Below are 22,266 nucleotides of genomic sequence, written 5' to 3' on the forward strand. Positions count from 1 at the left end.
TCCCACAACAACAAAATCTGGGTAAGAAAGTCGGATCTGCCCAGCGACTGAAGTGGGTTCAGAATATAGATTCCTGGTTGGTGCTGTGGTTACAAGAAACAAGAAGAAGACATGCAATTGAATGAGACTAGCAACGCCTTGCAATGCAGAAGAGAGATACTAACCACGAACAAACTTCCTTATTTAGACAAACAATTGTAAAACACCACCTCTTATGCCAGACACACAATGCAATATTATTCCCATGGAAATTACATTATGGGTTTTACAGATAGCGCTATGTTGTCAGAATTGGCAGGAGGTGCAACAGCTCAGCAATTAAAATCTATCACACAGAGAAACTCTGAGTTTACTTAACTGGACTGGCACCAACACAGGACCTTAACTCTCACAGACTGAGCACTGGCTCTCTCCCAGTCACAGCTTCACTCTCCTCTACAGCCAAATGGAGCAAAGGAGGCTGCAGTTTATATAGCTTTCCAAACAGGCTAAAATAATCAAATCCAGAGCATCAGTTATTCTTAAGCAACATCAAGCAAGTTATAATCAGCTATGAACAAACAACGTAATCTGTACCATGGGGCAGCATGGCTGCACAGTGATTAACACTGCTGCCTCACAGCGCCAGGGACCCAGGTTCGATTCCTGGCTTGGGTCACCGTCTGTGTGGAGTTTGCACATTCTCCCCATGTCTGCGTGGGTTTCCTCCGGGTGCTCCGTTTCCTCCCACAGTCCAAAGATGTGCAGGTTAGGTGCATCAGCCACATTAAATTCTCCCTCAGTGTACCCAAACAGGTGCCTGCATGTGGCAACTCGGCGATTTTCACAGTAATTTCATTGCAGTGTGAATGTAAGCCTACTTGTGACGCTAATAAATAAACTTTAACTTTACTTTTAACCGTCCCAAGCAAAATGTCACAGGACTCCAGGATTATTCCCATCCCAAACATCGCTGTTGCCTTTTAATAAAGCTGCCCTTATACTCAGCACTCCCACATGTCAAATTCATTCATTTTGGACCCCTTATTTCCCCAGCAAGTTACAAGATCTTGTTAACTAGCTGTTCACCACAGTGTAACACAGTAACAAACTACACAAACCAGAATCACTAATGCAAAAGCAAGATACTGTCAGAAATCTGACATAAAAACTGGACACAGTAGGAAGTCTCACAACACCAGGTTAAAGTCCAACAAGTTTATTTGGAATCATGAGTTTTCGGAGCGCTGCTTCATCACTCACCTAATGAAGGGGCAGTGCTCCGAAAACCCGTGATTCCAAATAAACATGTTGGATTTTAACTTCCCACTGTGCCCATCCCACTCCAACACCGGCATCTCCATATCACATAAACTGGAAATAACTCAAATGGTCAGGCAGCGTCTAAAGGAAGGTGAACAGAGTTAACATTCTAAACTGATTACCTTTCATCAGAATAACTGATATAAAGTCATCAAGCTGAAATGTTAACTCTCTTTCTCTTAGTGCCTAGTGTTAACACCCCAACCACCATCTCAACCATTCACTCCCTCCACCACCAGCACCCAGTGGCAGCCGTACCATCTACAAGACACAGGGCAGCAATTCACGAAGGCTCCTTCAGCAGCACCCGCCAAACCCACAATCGCTATCGCCTAGAAGGACGAGGGCAGCAGATATCTGGGAACACTACCATCCAGAGGTTCCACTCCAAGCCGCTTACTATCCTGACTTGAAAATATATTGTTCTTTTATTTTGTCATTGGATCAAAATTCTGGAATTCCCTCCCTAACAGCACCGTGGGTGTACCTATGTCGTATGGATCACATTGGTTCAAGAAGGCAGCTCACCAGCACCTTCTCAAGGGGCAATAAATGCTGGTGTAGCCAGTAAAACCCACATCCTGTCTGTCTGTGAGGAGTCTGTGTGGACAATCCATATCCCTCTGGGCTACAGGTTCACAAATATTTAGTGTGAAGTGACTTCTTCTCATCCCAGTCCATCCAACTGGCTGAAGGATGACCAGAAGTCTTTCTGGCTTCAACCCAACCTCTTGGAATTTGGGCTTTGGCTAAACATGACCCTATTCTTTTTGTCTGTGAGGAGTTTGCACATTCTCCTCATGTCTGCATGGGTTTCCTCCAGGTGCTCCAGTTTCCTCCCACAGTCCAAAGATGTGCCGGTTAGGTTGATTGGCCATGCTAAAATTAGTGTCCTTAGTGTCCTGAGACGCATAGGTTAGAGGGATTAGTGAGTAAATGTGTAGGGATATGGGGGTAGGGCCTGGGTGGGATTGGGGTCAGTGCAGACTCAATGGGCCAGATGGCCTCATTCTGCACTGTAGCGTTTCTATGATTCTATGATTTCTATCCCATAAATAAACAAGTAAGAAAAAAGACCAGCTGAGTTATTCCAGCATTTTCTGTTTCTGTAACACAAAAAGAATAGTGGGTCAAATTCCAAGAGATTGGGTTGAAGCCAGAGAGACTTCTGGTCATCCTCCTGCCAGTTGGATGGACTGGGATGAGAAGAAGTCACTTCACACGAAAGATTTATGACTCTCTGGCCCTGAGGGCTGTGGATTCTCCATCATTCAACACACTTCAGGCTGGGGTAGAATTTTGGTTTCTGAGAATTGAGGGAATTGGGAAGTGGGTGGGAATGTGAAGTTGAAGACCAAGGTCAGTCATGATCATATTGAATAGTGGGGCAGACTGGATAGCCCATAAAGTTACTCCAGCTCCCATTCCATGTGTTCCTGTGCACAGTTGTGGACAATCAGCAGTAGGCCTCAGAGGTGTTACAGGGGATTTATGAGGCTGAACCCTGGTGTCAGAAGGATGAACTGGGGATAATGACTCGATAAGCTCAAACTGTTTGACTTTAGAAGGAGACATTGTAAAGAGGAGTTGCTTAATGAGGTAGAGAGAGAGAGCAAACACAACAGAATACTTGCACATTCCAGACCATCACTACCCTCACAACCCCCTAAATCCTCTACCTCTCACCCTGAACCTATGTCCCCTTATGACTGACCCTTCAAATAAGGGGACAGCTGCTCCTTATCCACTCTGTCCACGTCTCTCATAATCTTGTACACCTCTGTCAGGTTGCCCCTCAGTTTTCTCTGCTCCAACAAAAACAACCCAAGACTACCCAACTTTTCTTCAGAAGTTAAATGCTCCATCCCAGGCAGCATCCTGGTAAATCTCCTCCACACCCCCTGGACTGGAATATATACTATATACAGAATGTATTATCTGAGGTTGATTTCAATCCCAGCCCAATGATCTCTCTCCTGGAGAAGAACATGAGCAGCAAGTTCATGAGAACATTTTCATCTCCGTGTTCCTCTTAAATCACACATCATCCTGACCTATCAGGGGGTCAAAATCCTAGCATTTCCTACCTTGTCCCCTGGGGAAGGGGCACATCAGCCTGAGGAGTGTAATAATTCGAGAACCATCATTTTCTTAAGACAACTAAGGCTCGGTGATGTATGTGGGATGGATCCGATATTAACCAGCATCCCGTCAACATTTTTTTTAAAACAATCAAAGGTGAGTCTGATCTTTTCCTCCATTTGATATCCACGTGAGCGTTCTCCCAGCAGATCTGGAGCAGATGCCCAAGCCCCTCTCCGCCCTCTGTTAAGTTCCTACTGCCTAATCCAGGAGCACTGATGCTAACTCCAGCACCCTGCAGAACCCCATCTAAAATCAACACAGGTCAAAGTTCAAACACGGGCTCTTCAAGTCTGCATCACTTCAGGTGGTATTTTTAATCAACTGGCTATCAGTGTACCTTCCAGTGTTCTGCTAATGTTATTCCAGCAACAGTTCAGACCCCAGCCCTCGTGGTCTATGGTGTATGGCTGCTGGTCTACCAATAAAATTAAATCTTCTCTGTTTACTAAGCACCTATGTGGTTCTATCACATCAAACACCCTGCCCACCTGTGCAAAGACCTATGTGCCAATATTCTGAACTGCCCATACACAGTGAACTTTTGGTGCCAATTCTTGGTTATTGGCATCTCGATCTACCCATCCACACCTCCTACAGCGAATGTGCTACAGACTACACAGCAACTGGGAACACCTCCTCTTAACACTGAAACTTCCAGGACAGTGAATAAAACTACCTTTGCCTGATCACAGATCAAAACTGGACATTGCAATTTAGGGAGGATGCAAAGGCAGCAGACAGGATGCAAAAAAGATTTACAGGAGTGATTCCCAGGGAGGAGGGATTTTGTCACAAGGATAGATTGAGAAAGCTCAAGCTGTTCTCATTATAGATGGCCAGGAGAGATTTGCAGGATGGAGTACATCGGGAGAAACTGTTCTCACTGGCAGAAGAGTCAAGAACCAGAGGGCACAGATGGACGATAACTGGTAAAAGGAGCAACAGGAACATGAGGAAAAATCATTCACACAGTGAATGGTTAGAATCTGGAATGCACTCTCTGAGAGTGTGGTGGAGACAGTTTCACATAGCGAATGGTTAGGATCTGGAATGCACTGTCTGACAGTGTGGTGGAGACAGATTCACATAGCGAGTGGTTAGGATCTGGACTGCACTGTCTGACAGTGTGGTGGAGGCAGGTTCACACAGCGAGTGGTTAGGATCTGGAATGCACTGTCTGAGAGTGTGATGGAGACAGATTCACACAGCAAGTGGTTAGGATCTGGATTGCACTGTCTGAGAGTGTGGTGGAGGCAGATTCACACGGCGAGTGGTTAGGATCAGGAATGCACTGTCTGAGAGTGTGGTGTAAACGGATTCAAGGGCTATGGGGAAAAGGCAGGGGTGTGGAACTGGCTAACTAGCTTTTACAGAGAGCCAGCACATACACAACAACTGACCGACCATCTCCAGTACTGTTATCCTCCGAAGATCCTTTAACTGAACTGCTTGATTCTGACAGATCAAATTAACTCCTTTACACAGCAATTGCTCATTTCAGAATGTGTTTGCTTTGATTATTTTGGCTGTTTTGAAAGGTTATATAAATTCAGAGCTCTACCTAATCAAGCTGGCTTGATGGAAGCAGCAGATTTGGCTACAAGGCACAAATCTGAACTTTCCAGTTTATGGCAACACTTTTTCAGAAATGTGTTTTTGCCGAAAAGGCAAACTCCTTTCTCATAGTTTTCAAAGGAGACATGAGTTAGTGTGAGTGTGCATGTGTTGAGTGAGTGAGTGTGCGTGTCTCTGTGTGTTAGTATGAGTGTGCATGTGTTGAGTGAGTGAGTGTGTGTGTGAATGAGTGTGTGAGCATGTGTGAGTGTAGTTGAGTGAGTGAGTATGTGCGTTTCTGTGTGAGTGAGAGTGAGTGTGTGTGTGTGTGAGAGAGTGTGTATGTGGGAGTGAGTGAGTGAGAGGATAAGTGTGTGTGTGTGTGAGTGAGTGTGAGCGAGTGAGAGAGAGGTCCTGCAGTATCAGTTACTCATCTTTATTCTCTCTTTTGTTCCTCCTAATATTTAAATCGGCCGTTCTGTACACACCCTGTCCTCCCTGCATCCTCACTGTGATGAAACACAAATGTTGTTGCGACTTCTACATACTTTCCTGAGACTTTGAAATTGAGGAATCCCTCACCTTCTTTAGTAATTCCTTCCTAATATCATTTACAGGCTTTTGAAATGCCAACTTGGAGTTAATTAACCTCCTGATTTACCCCAACTCCTCCTTCTCAATCCTGATCATGCTCCGCACTAGAGGTTTTAACCTTCACCTGGGTTTGCCAATGACAAGAGCCAGTTCCTATCTGTATGTTCAGATTACAGTTCAGGAACAGATTGGGAAACACCACACAACCCATTGTAACAGCAAGTAACATCAACTCAATCACAGTCACTGAACACACCTCTGCAACTGGACAATGGCTGCCCCTCAGAGGCCCCATTATAACAAACCCTTAAGTGGTCCTTTCTTTATTCATTTGTGGGACAAGGGCATCACTGGCTGGCCAGCATTTGCTGCCATCTCTAGTTGCCCTTGTTCAGAGGGCAGCTGGGAGTCAACCACATTGCTGTGGACCTGGAGTCACATGTAGGCCAGACCAGGTAAGGACAACAGATTTCCTTCCCTAAAGGACACTGGTGAACCAGATAGGTTTTTCTGATAATTGACTATGGTTTTGTGGTCATCAGTAGATTCTTAATTCCAGATTTATTTTTTAATTAATTCAAATCCCACATCTGCCATGGCAGGATTCGAACCCGGGTCCCCAGAACATTAGCTGAGTTTCTGGATTAATAGTCTAGCGACAATACCACTTGGCCACTGCCTCCCCAGTTGGAACACCCAAGAGAGGATCATGTACCAATGAGTGTGACTTGCAGTGAAGAGATAGAGACTGGACACTTCGTCAGGAAACAAGAAAGAAATCCCACAATACCAGTTTAAAGTCCAAACAGGTTTATTTGTAGCAAAAGCCACAAGCTTTTGGGACAGCCTGTCCCTTCGTCAGGTGGCTGGGAGTTCTGAGGCTGTCACGAAGGCTTGCGGCTTTTGGTACAAATAAACCTGTTTGGACTTTAAACTGGTGTTGTGGGATTTCTTTCTGTTTTACCCCAGTCCAACGCCAGCATCTCCACATCATGACTACTAGGTCAGGAAACAGGGCAGGAACTGATGTGGGGTGAGGGATAAAGCCAAGGACAAGGATGAATGGGCCTGGCAAAGAACAGGAGATCCAATCCTGCAAGTGGCTGCAAGATCACAGTCGCGACATAAGGATCACAAAATCGGAGGCTATGCAAACCCTGACTCGAGGAATGGAGAGATTGTTAGCCATCACAGCCCAGTTTAATTGTCACTTCCTTGCAATGACTGGAGCCATAAAGAATCTAAAGAACGAGCTTAACTTCAAAGAGTATGATTACATTCCCCAAGGTCCCAAACTTTCAGCAGGTCATAGAATCCCCACAGTACAGAAGGAGGCCATTCGAGTTTGCACCGATAACTATCCCACCTAGGCCTTATCCCCATAACCCCCACATATTTAGCCCATTAATCCCTCTAACCAACACATCCTGAGGCACCAAGGGGAAATTTAACATGGCCAATGCACCTAACCTGCGCATCTTTGGGGTGTGAGAGGAAACCAGGGCATCTGTGCAGACACCCAAGCCGGAATCGAACCCAGGTCCTTGGCACTGTGAGGCTGCAGTGCTAACCACTGTGTCACCATGAAGATGTCAATCTCTGTCACATCACTTTGTTGTCTGCCTGTTGTTGAGGGAGTCCTAGGGCACACCCATCCAGACTCTCCCATATTCCAGATTGCAAGGGCCTCTCTTCTCATTGACCACCCTGAGCTGAATGAAGTGACACTCCCCATCTGCAGGCAACAGGTGCCATTACTGGAGGTTCATGGTACATTCAAAAATTAATCAAATGATATGTCCTCCCTTTGCAGGATCTTATCCAACTGCTGTGAATCTCCAGCAAACGTGAGGAAAATGCTCGTGAGGCGCCTTTGAGTTTTTGGAGATTGATTGGGATGACACAAAGATGAAAAAAAAAGTAACTGGATTGAGGAAATGTGAAACATGTTGCTGTCCTGCAGGGTGATTTGCAGGGTGCATCCTATAAGACCACAAGAGCAGAATTGGGCCATTCGGCCCATCGAATCATTGCTGATAAGTTTCTCATCCCATTCTCCCACCTATTCCCCATAACCTTTGTTCCCCTTATCAATCAAGAACCTATCTATCTCTGTCTTAAATACATACAGTGACCTGGTCTCCACAGCCTTCTGTGGTAATGAATTCCATAGATTCCCCACCCTCTGGCTGAAGAAATTCCTCCTCATCTCGGTTCCCTTTACTCTGAGGCTGTGCCCTCAGGTCCTAGTCTCTTCTACTAATGGAAACATCTTCCCCATGTTCACTCTATCCAGGCCTTTCATTATTCTGTAAGTTCCAATAAGATTCCCCTCATCCTTCTAAATTCCATCGAGTGCAGGCTCAGAGTCCTCAAACACTCTTCATACGTCAAGCTCCTGTGATGTGTCAGAGCGATAATTAGGTTGGCTACCGTAATTATGATTTTGAGACTGATTAGCACTGAGAGTGAGGCAGTACAGAGTGGCCATTTTGTGCCAAGGCCCAATGGAGATGGGCAACAGTCAGAACTTATGGTCAGATGTTTGCTTTGAAGTTCATCAAAAATACAAACTGAAGCAAAAAACAGTTAGGCTCCCATCTCATAAATTAAAGGAAATTGACTTTGATTAGTTTAAATAAGCAACCGCTTGGTATCTGGTTTGGGATTTTTGATGTCATACCTACTTAAAAACCTTGGCTATCTAAACCAGAGTCAGGCTGATTATTGGCCAAGAAAATGATTCTTGTCCTGGGCTTGCATTGATTGAAGTTAAAACTTTGTCAAACTGTATCCATTTCAGTTAGGGCTGCAGTAGTGCTCGCCTTTCCAGACGCCAGTGCATCTATCCACCCTACACTTGGTATGATTAACTGTGCAGCTAACTCCATGGAGCCCTGGTGCAAATTCCAACCTCCAGCGTACCCAAACCGAGGGCAGGCCTCAGATTGACAGATTCTGAAGCAAATATGTCTAACTTAATAGGGTGAACTTGCTAAGCGCAGCCGGGTTGATGTGAGTGGTTCCTGCCTCGTGTCCTGAGGCACTGTGCTGCCCCAACTCAAGATGACTTCCTTATAACCCACCCCCAGATTGTTTGACCCCCTGGCTCCCACAAACCCTGGTTAAATAAATGCTTTGCAAAAAAGGCATTCAGACTTAACTCAGAACATCGGCTGCAAGCACAGGACCTGATTGCAAACGCTGGAACAATATGAGACTGTAATCAGAACCATTTACCAGCCTGACTTGATTCATTTGCTACAGTTCATATTATTCTGCATTCTGTTCCCTGTGCTCGAATTTAATTTCCTAGTCTGCATATATTACCATATATTACAGACTGATATTTTTAAATCAGATTAAAGAAAGATTTCTCCTTGCAAATCTTGCATTGCATTTTTTTTTGCATTGACCAGTATTTTAAATACAAGCATTGTTTTCACCTCAAGCTTTCTGGTCCTCCCCGTGCACTGGAGAGGCAGCCGGAACAAGCTCCAATCTTTAATGCTGTCAAGTTTGCCTCCAGCACAGCGTGTGGCCCTTGTTGCTGCCTCAGTGAACTGTATTTGTCCCGCAAACATTGTGTCCCAACTTGCTAAAGGAGGTTCATCCAAACTTTCAGATGGTCTCTGACTTGGGGAGGGGCTTTCACGTGTGCACCCTCAAGGGGGAGAAGTGGGGGGCCGGGGGGGGAGGGGTTCAGTGTGCACCCTGACCAGACCCTGGTCAATTATATCAACTCCCACACAAAAGCATCTCAAACTTCCGATTGCCCAGAGGCTAAAGTCCAGTCCGGAATGGATCGGTGAAACCAGCGAGCTCCATCATGAGTTACTCACTGGGGACGTGACTCATACATGGAACCAGTTGCGAGTTGTTCAGCAGCCAAGGTCTTGGGCAGTTTGGGATGCGGCTACACAACAGCAACTCAATCCTTGGTTTCAAGCCCAGTTTCAGCAAAAAAAACAAGAAGTTTTGTTTCCCCAGCCACAATCTCTCTCTCTCTCTCTTTCTATGTACAACAGCTTTTCACATCTTCCCGTTCCCTTATTTTGGCTCCAACCATACCTGACAACCACAACCCTAGAGCCAAGTAGATTTGAAATTAGATAGAGCCAAAATGGTCAGAAAAGGGTTTGAAAGGTTCCCCTCAAGCAGCCATGTCTTCCCTGTAGGAAAAAGAAAATCCCACAGAACTTCCTGATTAAATCTGGGTTTGATTTCCAGCTCAGGTCACTGTCTGTGCAATGTTTGCACATTCTCCCCATGTCTGCATGGGTTTCCTCTGGGTGCTCCAGTTTCCTCCCACAGTCCAAAGATGTGCAGGTTAGGTGCATTGGCCATGGTAAATTTCCCGTTAGTGTCCCAGGATGCGTAGGTTAGAGGGATTCGCTATGGTAAATGAGTGGATTGTGGGGATAGGGCATGGGTGGGACTGGATAGGGCCTGGATGCAGACTCAATGGGCCAAATGATCTCCTACACGGTAGCATTTCTATGATTCTATAAAAGTACGGATACTGAACTTAGAGGGAATGGCAGGAGGAGTCACAAACCTTAGTCAAAGATACAGGCTTAATAGGAGAATTCTTTTTAAAAATTGTATTTCTATAGTGCCTGTAACATCCCAATGAAATGCACTGAATTTGAAGCCATTGGTGGAATGAAGTAGGAAGGGGGTGGATGGTGCTCAGAAGGTCTTTTTTATTTGTTTCTGGGTGTAGGTGTCACTGGCTAGACCAGCATTTATTGCCCATCCCTAACTGCCCTGGAGAAGCTGGGTGGTGAGCTGCTTTCTTGAACCACTGCAGTCCCTGAGGTGTAGGTACACCCACTGTGCTGTTAGAGAGGGAGTTCCAGGATTTTGACCCAGTGACAGTGAAGGAACAGCGAAATGTTTCCAAGTCAGGATGGTGAGTGGCTTAGAGGGAAATTTGCAGGTGGTGGCATTCCTTGCTGCTCTTGTCCTTCTAGGTGATAGAGGTTGTGTGTTTGAAAGGTGCTGCCTAAGGAGCCTTGGTGAGTTGCTGCATTGCATCTTGTTGATGGTGCACAGTGCTGCCACTGTGCATGGCAGAGTAAACAGGAAGTGCCAAATCTATCAGCCCAGTCAACACAAGTCCCGCATACATATCATAAACTTACATTTAAACAACATCTTGAAATCCCAAGGTGAATAATCAGAAGAGAGAAGTTCTAGAAGAATTAATTAAAAACTTTGCCTGGTTTTGAGGGGAAGGTGCTTAAACATGGAGGAAGGTTCAGGGAAAGTGTGTCAAACAGGGAGCAAGGCTGCTAAAGGTTACGCTACCAACAAACATTCCATTGCTACCATGTTGACATCATCTCCCATCAGCCTGCATCCATAGCAGAAGAATTGCAACTCATAATAATTAAAAGTCATAGATTTAAAATCACTGTCAATAGGTTTTGAGAGGGTGATGCAGAATCATTTTTATAGAGGGTTCATCTGAATCAGAAATGCTCTAAGAGGCGCTGGAAATTGATTCCAGAGTTTTGTTTGTTCCAATGGAGTTGGACAAGGACTTGAATAGAATCCCTACAGTGCCATTCAGCCCATCAAGTCTATACCAACTCTTTGACAGACTTTTTACACAAACCCTCTACCCCACACTATCCCCATAATCCCACACATTACTATGGCTAATCCATCTAACCTACACATCTTTGGACACTAAGGGGCAATTTAGCATGACCGATCCAACTAACCTGCACTTCTTTGGAGTATGGGAGGAAACTGGAGCACCTGGAGGAAACCTTCACAGACATGGGGAGAACGTGCAAACTCCACACAGTCACCCATTGAACCTGGATCCTTGGAACTGTGAGACTGCAGTGCTAACCACTGTGCCACCATGCCAACTTGAGAATGAGTTTACAATTTTGCCCCCCAGGGTAAGGCAGGGAGGTGGGACTTGAGCACAAATGGTTGTTTCTTCTCTGTCACTAGGTCAAAATGCTGGAGCTCCTTCCCTAATAGCACAGTGGGTGTGCCTACAGTTCTAGGGGGCAGCTGGCCACACCCTCTCCAGGGCAATAAATGTTGTGCCTAGTCAGCGACACCCACATCCCATGAATGGATTTGAAGGAAAAAAGGGGCTAGCATGGGCATGACGGGACAAAAGGCCTCTGTATGCTGTAAGTTTCTCTGAATCTCCAGTCCAGATCAGCAAGCACTGTCTTTATTTTGGGAGATACAATGTGTTGACTCATCTGCCTGCCATTGGGAAGGCTGTACATAAATCATCTCTTCCCCAGCCCTGGGGCAACAGTCATGGACAAACAATGCGTGGGTGCCTCATCCCTTCTGAGGAATTAGGCCTACAGTGAAGGGGGTGGGGGTGGGGGCGGAATCTCCGTACAGAGGGGTGACACCAGAAGATTTCATTGCTAAATAAAAGCGAATGGGTGTGGCAGCTGCCGGAAAGTCCGTGACACAATCACATTTGTGATCAGCGTGTTCACACGGTGAATTTTGCACTGAAATTGTTTGGAGAATAAGCCCCAACATCAGCAATACAACCAAAGACCAGCAGAGGGCCACGGTTGAGGGTTTAAATCATCCTCGAAAAAAAGTCCTTCAAAAGCCTCAAAAGGCCTCTGCAAAAAAAATGCTGCTTTAAATTGTTAACATCCAGACTTTGATTTGAAACAATTGCTGCGTTTTGGGATTTTAAAAAAAGATACATTAGGCGTTATTTTAAAAAAATGAATATTAAGTGGTAAGAATAGGGATTCTTCAGAAAAGTCCCTAACACAAAAAAAATGAAAAAAGTACTCTAAACTTTATAGCAAAGTTACAGGGAAGTGGCAGAGCTGGCTTTAAGGCAGAGAAGAAAATGGGTGGAAGTGTGAATGCTGCTGGGGTGTCTTTATTTATTGGTTTAAGGAGAGGGCTGGGGGAAATTGAAGTCAAAATGATAAGAGGCTCAGACCTATCGGTGGGTCAGGATTTACTGGGGCCGGATGGTCATTTTATAACATTCAAATCCGCTTTCAAAAGAAAAGCGGTGCCGTTTCTTCCTGTTTGGTTTCTGTATTTGCTTTTTGTTTTTCAAAAAAAACTGAATGTAAAGTCCATGTGACAAAAAGAAAACTTCGGAGATTCCTGATAAACAAATGAAAAGCCAGTGGGTAAATAAATAAACCTCCGCTCGACTTTTCAACACATCACTAACAAAATAACACAAGCTTTTTGTTTGTTGCACAAGATTGTTCAAATAGCAAAAAGCTGCCTTACTTAAAACAGACACCCGGATCACTCAACGCAAACAGGTGTTCGTAGGGTCTCCCCAAAACATCCCCCCCCTCCTCACCCGGGCTGGGGGAGGTGAGTGAAAAGATGTTTGTGGAGGTGTGCGGGGGGAGGAAGAAATGTGAGCCAAACTCTGCAGGGAAACGGCAGCTTCACAGATACACACACACAGAATACAGACAGAGAGAGAGAGAGAGACACACACACACAGATAGATAAACACAGATACAGTTATATACACACGCAGATACATAGACATACACAGAGATACACATAGGCACACATACACAAAGAGGCATGCACATACAGATACACACAGAGAGATATACACACATACGCACACACAAACACACAGAATTAGAAGAGGGGAGGGAAGGATAGACAGTGTGGGTGAGTGGGGGGGAGACTGGGGGTGAACTTGCTTAGTGGCTACAGTCGCCCGGGGAGTGGGGGGCTGCCAGAGCCATTGGACAGGGGGTGGGGGGAATTATAAAATAGTCAATATGTAAACAGAGCCTTTACGAGACTAAAGTGAAAGATTGGAAACTCTGTAAACCCCTCCCCCCCTCCCTCCATATAACCAGGACTCTCTCACATCAAGCTATTACTGCGGATGCTGGAATCTGAAACAAAAGCAGAAAATACTGGAAAATCTCAGCAGGTCTGGCAGCATCTGTGCAGAGAGAATAGAGCCAACGTTTCGAGTCTGGATGACCCTTCGTCAGAGATTTAAGATTCTGTTTTGCTTTGATGCGGTCTCCTTTTATGGGACGGCATTTTAATTTATCCCTCAATTTGTTCATTTATTTTATTTGATCAAATCCAAAGAAGCGCGGCATGTTTAAACCGTTTTGTTTAAAAAATTAGAAATAAGACTGTCACAAATCCCCAGAAAGGGTCCAGGTTTAATTTTAAATCGAACCCACTCACCCCATACATCTGGGTTAAGTCCATCATCCCGGAGCAGTGTATCCATCTGGACTGCTTCGCTGGGGCGGTGGGGGGGGGGGGGGGGGGGTGGGGGGCGGCGGGTAGAATCCATGTGGTGAAATGTACTTGTAACAAATGTGAGCAGAGGCGAGATGAATGTGGACTACAGAGCCCATGTTGGGTTAGACACACACACAGACGCTCCCACAGATACACACACACACTGACACACAAATACACAGATACACAGACACACACACACGCTGAAACTCAGATCAAGGTCCACAGCTCCATTCTCCTTAAATCCCCAGCTCCTGTTTCACAAACAGAATCCCAGATCTCAAAAATAAACTGGGTTGTAATTAAAATTAAAAAAAAGTCTAAATGCACCGATTGTGATGGGTGGGGGTGGGGTGGGAGGATGGAATGAACATCTTGAGGCAAGTTGCAAACTGACATTGGAGTTGTTCAGGAAACATCAGAAACGGACACAGTTCCCGAGAAAGTGAAACCGCATCAAAAATATAACAGAAATCAACTTTCTGTTAGCACTGCAACAACTGTATCCAGGAACTGTAAACATATCTGAAACACAAGTGGGTCAGAAAAGGCGGTTTGTTTTTTGTTGCTATTTGGGGAACCCACGTTGAAATGACTGTAGGGGAAACATTATTTCTAACAATTGAACGCTATTTTACTTGAATATTTCGGGGACTCTTTTGGGGATTATTTTAATTTCGGGTGAGGGGACAGTTTGGTTTTGAGAGTGGGAGTAAGTCCCGGGTATCTGCCCCCCCCCAGACCCTCGGGGGGTGGGGAAAGGAGTTGGGGAGGGGGCCTGGTTATTGTTCGCCCTGATTTTCTCTCATTTTGGAGCTCAGACCCTCCCTCCGTTCCCCACTCGGTTGTCACCGGCCCCAAAGCCCTGCCAGAGCGGGGCGATTTCGGCTCATTGCACCCACCCCACAGCCTGGGGGTCTCGGTAAAGCTCCGCCTGCCTCCCCCCACCACTGTGATTAAACAGACCCCTCCCTCCCCCGGTACTGATTTAATTCCTCCACCGTCAACCGGGTCCCACCACCCCACCGCACCGAGCTACCCTCCAAGCGGGGGACTCACCGGCCGCTCTCCTGTCCCCTCTCACCGCCTCCAGTGACTGGGACCCGGCGCAGGGTGAGGGGTGGGGGGGGGGGGTGGGGTGTGGTGTCTCAGAGTCCCAATATCGGGGGGGTGTAGGGGCCGCTTTCACAACCAGATTTCTGTTTAAATGAAGGACATTTTCTCCACGGCTACTTTACCTTATTATCAGCAATACTTTGTCCAGTGTTTGGGGTCTCCCTTATTAAAGTGGGGGGTGGGAATCTGCTTCATATGCGGAGAGATTTACCTCTACTGAAAGGGGAGGGGAACTCTCAACGTTCAAAGGACAAACACTTGGAAGAAAAGTCAGTGAGGTGAGGGCTCAGAGTCGCCTGTTTCATGGAAACACAAGTAATTCTGATTTACTCAATCCCTGGATGTACCTGAGCTGGGAAAAGGCTCGCTCACTGTTTCTGGGACATCTTTGCATTTAACCCTCTGCCCCCGAATCCCCAAAAAGATTGTCCTGCTCTTGTCAAAGGAGCTTTCGGGGAGGGGGAGGGGGCTCTCTGAGGTTGCCAAAGGTTGCCTTGTTTTATTGAAGGGTGGAGGTGCCAACCAGGCTGACAGGTCCCCCCCCCGCATCAGCAAAACCCACTTTGCAAACTGAATGGGCACCGCTGACTCAGGGTGTTGGGGGACGCCACGGAGGGGCAGTGAGATGCCAATGGGGTAGAGTGGGGAGGGGAGGGGAAGGGGACAGCATTTCAAATCTGGACGAGTTCCCCATCTCAGACGTGTCGCCACCAACAGTGGATTCAGCGGGAAGGGAATACCAGAAAGTTACCGGGCTCCCGCAGTCTGGGTGACCAAGTATCGCTGCCAAACTCCTATTTCTCAACTGGTCTGGGAGAAATGGAACGGGCGTGGGAATGAGGTGAGAGGATTGTCCTGTGAGAGGATTAATAACAGTGTAATGGACATAACAACCCCAAAATTCACAATTTTGGGTAATACGTAAATTTCTAAATTCAAAGTCAGTGATAGAGAATGGGACATTTTCTGCTCCCGGTAATATTAGACACTGGCGTTGGACTGGGGTAAACACAGTAAGAAGTCTGAAACCTGGTGTTGTCAGACTTCTTACAATATTAGGCACTGCCAGCTCAGGCCCGGAGTAAAGTTCCCTTAACACTGTCCCTATTCAGCATTCACACAGACTACAGCATGGGATAGGTGTAAAGTGAAGGTACACTATCCCCCAATCTCAGAAAGCAATATCCCCTCATGCACCAGCCTAGTCTCTATACCACAGCCCGTTAGTACTGAACTATCTCCAGTTTTTTTTGTGCTGCGGGCCCCATAACCTCCAGGACTGAGTTGAGATCAGTCAGATAAAAGCAAATTATTGCGGATTCTCGGATCTGAAACCAAAAGGGAAAATGCTGGAAAATCTCAGCAGGTCTGGCAGCATCTGGGACAAAGGGTCCTCTGGACTCGAAAGGTCAGCTCTTTCCTCTCCTTACAGATGCTGCCAAACCTGCTGAGATTTTCCCAACATGTTCTCTCTTGGTTTGAGATCAGTCAGAAGCGGCAGCCACAGCTGAGCGGAGCGTTTCATCTTGTAAAGCAGACCTGGATTTGAAGCTAAAAGCCTGAAATTGAAATCCCCCCCCCCCTTCAACATTCTGCACCCCCTTCCTCCAATGTCCTGTTAGCTGCTTTCACTGTTGGTTAAACAATGGGATGAGTCTCACTTGCCAGAACTGGTTAATATACTCCGCTTACCAAAATTAAACCAGTGGCAAAAATGAAATGTAACTTCATGGCTGTATAATCCAGCTCCTGTCTGCAGGAATGTGCAATTCGCGGCAGAACCCTTATTTAAAGCCAAATCCTAAGATGCATAAATCTATTTTACTTACCAGAGTTAATGCCCTTAAGTTTAGTTGAACATTGCACGCAATTTAAACATACTTAATTCAAATAGGATTTTTATCAGATTTTCCCTCTTATTGAAGGTGCGGGCTGTGTTGTTAGATCCTCCAGGGAGGGCCAGTGGCCATTCGGCAGCAGTGTGTCTGGAAAGAGAACCTCAACATAGAGGTGGGGGGGGGGGGGGCAACAGCAGAAAGCACCCCCCGCCCCCCAGCCCACAGGCTCTCCAGCAATGGTGAGGAGCGCGGATCCTGTTCTGTACCCGGGATTCTGAGACCTCTCGCAGCGTTTCCACTGAGGGGGCCGAGTTTGATCTGCAAGCCTGGGGCTTGCCCCATCTGTCCAGCCACAAATATGAAGGGGTGAGGGGGGGATGAATTCTCAAACCCCGCCGCCTGCTCTGTCTTCCGAATCGGTTCCCTTATTCTCTGCTGGGAACTAAAACCCAAAAAAGTTCCACAACTTGGAGGGTGAATCTAATCTTACCAGGCGGAGAGGGGATATCTTCCCCGAATTATTTACACTGACTGGATACTGATGGGGGCCCCTAAACTGAGGTTCTAAATTTAAAAGATACCTTGCAGACATTTCTGGCTAAATTAAAGTTTTAAAGTTAGCCAAATTACTGCAGAATCGACCGCGGCTGAGTTTAGATTCAGATACCTTCCCCCTACCGATGATTCTGCAAACCCATCGATGTTTCCAACAAGCAAGGGTTCTTTTCACCCTCCGTGAGCAGTGGGAGGAAAAGCCAGATCCGATTTGGGTTTCTGATTTGTTGATGTCGCCTTTCTCATTCGCTCGACCCCGGCTCCTTTGTGACTTCTGACAAACGCAGCCCCTCTAAGATGTAAGCGCCAAGTGCGTGGACATGTGAACAGAAAAGGGATTAAGAATTCTTGGATCTGAAGTAGGTGGTTGGACAATTAATTCGCTGAAGGAGGAGGGAGGGAAGAGAGAGGGGAGGGAACCCTCCCCATTCCAGAATGAATCCGGTTGGAAAATATGCCTATTGTGGGAGTTGGGGTGCCCTGCTGATATTGGAACATATACCAAGTTACAAATTAGAGGAGTAGGCCACTCGGCCCCTCCGGCTTGCTGCACCCTTCAATAAGATCGTGGCTGGTCTGATTTTAATCTCAACCCCACATTCCTGTCTACTTTCTCCCATAATCTTTCACCCCCTTGTTAATCAGGAATCTATCTTGTGCCTGTACAATATTCAGAATCTGCCTTCACTGACCTCAGACTGTTCCACAGGCTGAAAACGTTCTCATCTTTGATTAGATTTATTACTGTCACGTATTAATATACAGTGAAAAATATTGTTTCTTGTGCTATACAGACAAAGCATACCATTCATAGAGAATGAAAGTAGGGCGCAGAATGTAGTATTACACTCAGGGGATTTTCACAATAACTTCATTGCAGCGATAATGCAAGTTTACTTGTGATCCTCATAAATAAACTTTAAATTTATATAAAGTTAAAACCTGCTTGCGACTAATAAATTAACATTAACTTTATTTAAGTTTAAAGTTTATTTATTAGTGTCACAAGTAGGCTTGCATTAACACTGCAATGAATTTATTGTGAAAATCCCCCAGGTCGCCACATTCCGGCGCCTGTTCGGGTAGACTGAGGGAGAATTTAGCATGGCCAATGCGCCTAACCAGTGGACTGTGGGAGGAAACTGGAGCACCCAAAGGGAACCCACGCAGACGCGGGGGAAACGTGCAGACTTCACACAGTGACTCAAGCTGGGAATCGATCCGGGGTCTCTGGCGCAGCTAGGGTGTAGAGAAAGATTGAATGTCTGCAATGTCTTGGCGGACAGGACAATAGCTGTTGGTATTTTACACCGTAGTCACAGTCAGGAGAGGCAGAAGAAGCAGGCAGCGAGAACAAGCTGGGAGTGTGACCTTACCTGTGTTAATAGGAGAAAATGCTGGATTGTCCTTTGCTAAAGAGCTGGAAAGCACTGAATGATTCCCTCCTGCCAACGCATCAACGTCTATCCAGGTTATTTTGGATTCAATCCTGTTCTGGTGCTGGGAGTGCGGGGGGTGTGCCGTAGAGCTCACTACCTTGTGTAATCCAGAGTGACTGTCAACATTCAGAACAAGGAATCGCCAGCCTGAGTGCTCGATGTGAAAGTGCGGCACATTTTCTGTATCTGCCTCAGCCCAGTTTGAAGATGGTTTTTGCTGGGAGGAGGCTTTGTAGTGTTGGCTGGTGCTCCAAGTTTATTTACTGACAGATAGACCAAGCCTCAGGGAGTCTGTATACCAATCCCTGGTGTGGGAGCAGCACCCTCTCCCCTCCCCTCTCCCCTCCCCTCTCCCCTCCCCTCCCGCACTCTGCACAATCCGAAAGGGTTTGCCAAAAGAGGGGCGGGTTGTTAAAAAGTGGGACAGCTGCAAGGAGCGGAAACGCGTCCTAGCGGAAACGCAAGGATCCCGGGAGCAGTCCTGATCTTCACCCATGGAATGCGCATCCGAGCCGGCCCGCTTTGATATCAGCTCCCGGCCTAATCCGCATCAGCGCCTTAATGCAGCCTAAATCTCTCCATGTCACCCAGAGAGTTAATGGCTTTAACACTGCTCTCGGTTTTACAGCTACAATCACAGCTTAACAAGCATGCAACAACAAGAAAAAAAAACTTAATTCCAGCACAGCTCCAGCACTCTAACCGCTTTCAGCATAAAAAAAACACGCAGCAGGAATCCTCTCCCTTTGTAAAATAAAGTTTAGTGTTTTAATAAGAAGTACTGGGATAATAGATTCAGCTGCGATCTCCAGGATAGTCCTGTGTCGATCAGGGAGTTAGAGACAGAGTGGAGGTCCCTCTACACTCCCCCCCACACCCCACCCCCCCGCCCTCATTCAAACACTTTCATCTGGGACACCACCTTGCCACATTTCGAGAGGTTTTGAAGACTTTTTTGACTTTTTTCTGGCATCTGTCCTGAGTCGAAACAGATTTAAACCGATCATTTGACAATAACCACTTACCTTCAGATAACACGAGGACGTGCCCCGGGGGTCTTTCACCAACAGATATAAACTAAACAAGCCGAGTGAGAGAGCGAGTTTAGGAGAGAGGTGGCTTAGGCAAAGCAATGGACCCTGAGGATGTTTTTGCAGGTGGGGGAGAGAGAGATGTCCAGGAGAAAAAGATATAGAGACAAAGTCGAAACCGACAACAAAGGTTGCTGGATACTTTTTACAAACGGTTAAACAAAGGAAAAGAAGGTGCAGAGACATCAGATACTGAAGTTTTAAAGTTAAAATTTATTTATCAGTCTCACAAGTAAGGTTTGTATTAACACTGCAATGAAATTCCACCTAGTCGCCACAGTCCGGCGCCTGTTCGGGTCAATCCACCTAACTAGCACATCTTTCAGATTGTGGGAGGAAACCGGAGCACCAGTGGAAACCCACCCAGACACGGGGAGAACGTGCAGACTCTGCACATTCAGTGACCCAAGCTGGGAATCGAACCCGGGTCCCTGGCGCTGTGAGGCAGCAGTGCCACTGTGCTACCATGTCGCCCAAAGGCAAGGCTGTTCAAGATGGGGAGGTGGAATTGGAGGCGATTGTAGAGATGGCGGGGGAGGGGGGGGGCAAAGCTTTGGAAAGATATATTGATTAGGACAAGGAAGGGGGGATATCAAGTGGAGGGGCAGCAAGGACAACTTGATGGATATCAGGGATTTCAGGTGGGATGGAATGTGTGTGGAAGAGGCTGTGATTGCACCAGAGGGGTGCAGAGGAGATTCACCAGGCTGTTGCCTGGACTGGATCCTTACAGTAATGAAGAGAGGCTGCTGAGACTGGGATTGATTTCCCTAGAGTAGAGAAAGCTGAGGGGGGACCTGATTGAGGTGTGATGAGGGATATTGATAAGATAGGTACGAAGAAACTTTTCCCCTTAGTAAAGGGATGAATAATGAGGGGGCATATATTTAGTTTTGAAGTGTATTTATTAGCGTCACAAGTAGAACATAGAACATAGAACATTACAGCGCAGAACAGGCCCTCCGGCCCACGATGTTGCGCCGACCAGTTAAAAAACAATGACCCTCTAACCTAAACCAAACCCTTTCCATCCATAAACCTATCCACGGATCTCTTAAACGCCCCCAAACTAGGCGCATCCACAACTGCAGCAGGCAGGTCATTCCAATCCCTCACCACCCTCTGGGTAAAGAACCTACCCCTGACATCCGTCCTATAACTACCACCCCTTAATTTAAAGCTATGCCCCCTCGTGCTAGCAGTGTTAATGTAAGTAGGCTTACATTAACACTGCAATGAAGTTACTATCAAAATCCCCTAGTCACCACACTCCAGCTCCTTTTCGGGTACGCTGAGGGAGAATTTAGCATGGCCAATGCACCTAACCAGTGCGTCTTTCGGACTGTAGGAGGAAAACGGAGCGCCCGGAGGAAACTTGCGCAGACATGAGGAGAATGTGCAGACTCCATAGAGAGAGTGACTCAGCAGATGCTGTCAGACCTGCTGAGATGTTCCAGCATTTTCTCTTTTGGTTTCTGATTCCAGCAGTAATTTGCTTTTATTAAGATTTACCCACAGCTGGCGAAATAAGCAAATGTATCAATGGCGAAGACGTAAACGGCGGGACTTTACTACGTGTCAAACACTGACATTTCTGAGATAATTGTAGAAACTTGAAGGTTTCTTCGTGTAATATATTGCAGATATCGAAATATAACAATTGAAAACAGTCAACGTAGTCAAAAAATCCATTGGACCAGGGCAGATTTTGGATGAACGGTCGAATAGGCTTCCCAATACAAACAGATGGCAAGTGACTGGTAGAACTCCAAACCCCGATTTCAAAAGAGGAGGAGTTTAAAAGATAAGAAATAGGAACTGGAGTAAGGCACTCGACACCCGGTGCTGAGAGGGGAGGGGAAGGAGGAGGATCCCCTGGTTAACCTACTCCTGGACCTGGCCAAACTTGCCATCCACAGATCCAGGCAGTGGGCCAGCCAGGGGTCATCTAACCTGACTGTTTACTCCTCTACCCCAGTTATATGTGCGGCTGGGGCCCCCTAGTGAGGGAGCACGTGGAGTTTACAGACACCATAGAAACCTTCCATGCCTAGTGGGCACTGGGGCACCTTATAGAATTATACAAGCCCTACAGTGCAGAAAAAAAAACATTCAGCCCATTGAGCCTGCACTGACAACAATCGGGCGGCACGGTAGCACAGTGGTTAGCATTGCTGCTTCACAGCTCCAGGGACCTGGGTTCGATTCCCGGCTTGGGTCACTCTCTGTGCGGAGTTTGCACATTCTCCTCATATTTGTGTGGGTTTCCTCCCACAGTCCAAAGACGTGTGGGTTAGGTTGATTGGCCATGCTAAAATTGCCCCTTCGCATAGCATAAGTTAGAGGGAGTAGTGGGTAAAATAT

The 22,266-nt window shown here is 46.5% G+C and overlaps 1 protein-coding gene across 5 annotated transcripts in view; it reads right to left on the minus strand.

Moving 5' to 3' along the window:
- Window positions 1-19,144, minus strand: part of nbl1 (NBL1, DAN family BMP antagonist) — a 32,395-nt gene extending 13,251 nt beyond the window's left edge. The window contains exon 1 of one of the 5 annotated variants that reach the window (XM_080215298.1): window positions 18,749-19,144. Coding sequence is in view for 1 of the 5 variants with exons in the window: in XM_080215297.1 (XP_080071423.1) it covers window positions 17,496-17,515 (20 nt within the window). In the remaining 4 variants the exon portion in view is untranslated. Of the gene's footprint in view, window positions 1-358; window positions 415-14,922; window positions 14,944-17,484; window positions 17,718-18,748 lie in introns of those variants that run through there. The other 4 variants (XM_080215297.1, XM_080215299.1, XM_080215301.1 and 1 more) reach the window with 4 other exon arrangements.
- Window positions 19,145-22,266: the final 3,122 nt, after the last annotated feature.

This window comes from Carcharhinus amblyrhynchos, chromosome 30, assembly GCF_965287045.1.
Source record: "Carcharhinus amblyrhynchos chromosome 30, sCarAmb.v2.hapA, whole genome shotgun sequence".
Lineage (NCBI taxonomy): Eukaryota > Metazoa > Chordata > Chondrichthyes > Carcharhiniformes > Carcharhinidae > Carcharhinus > Carcharhinus amblyrhynchos.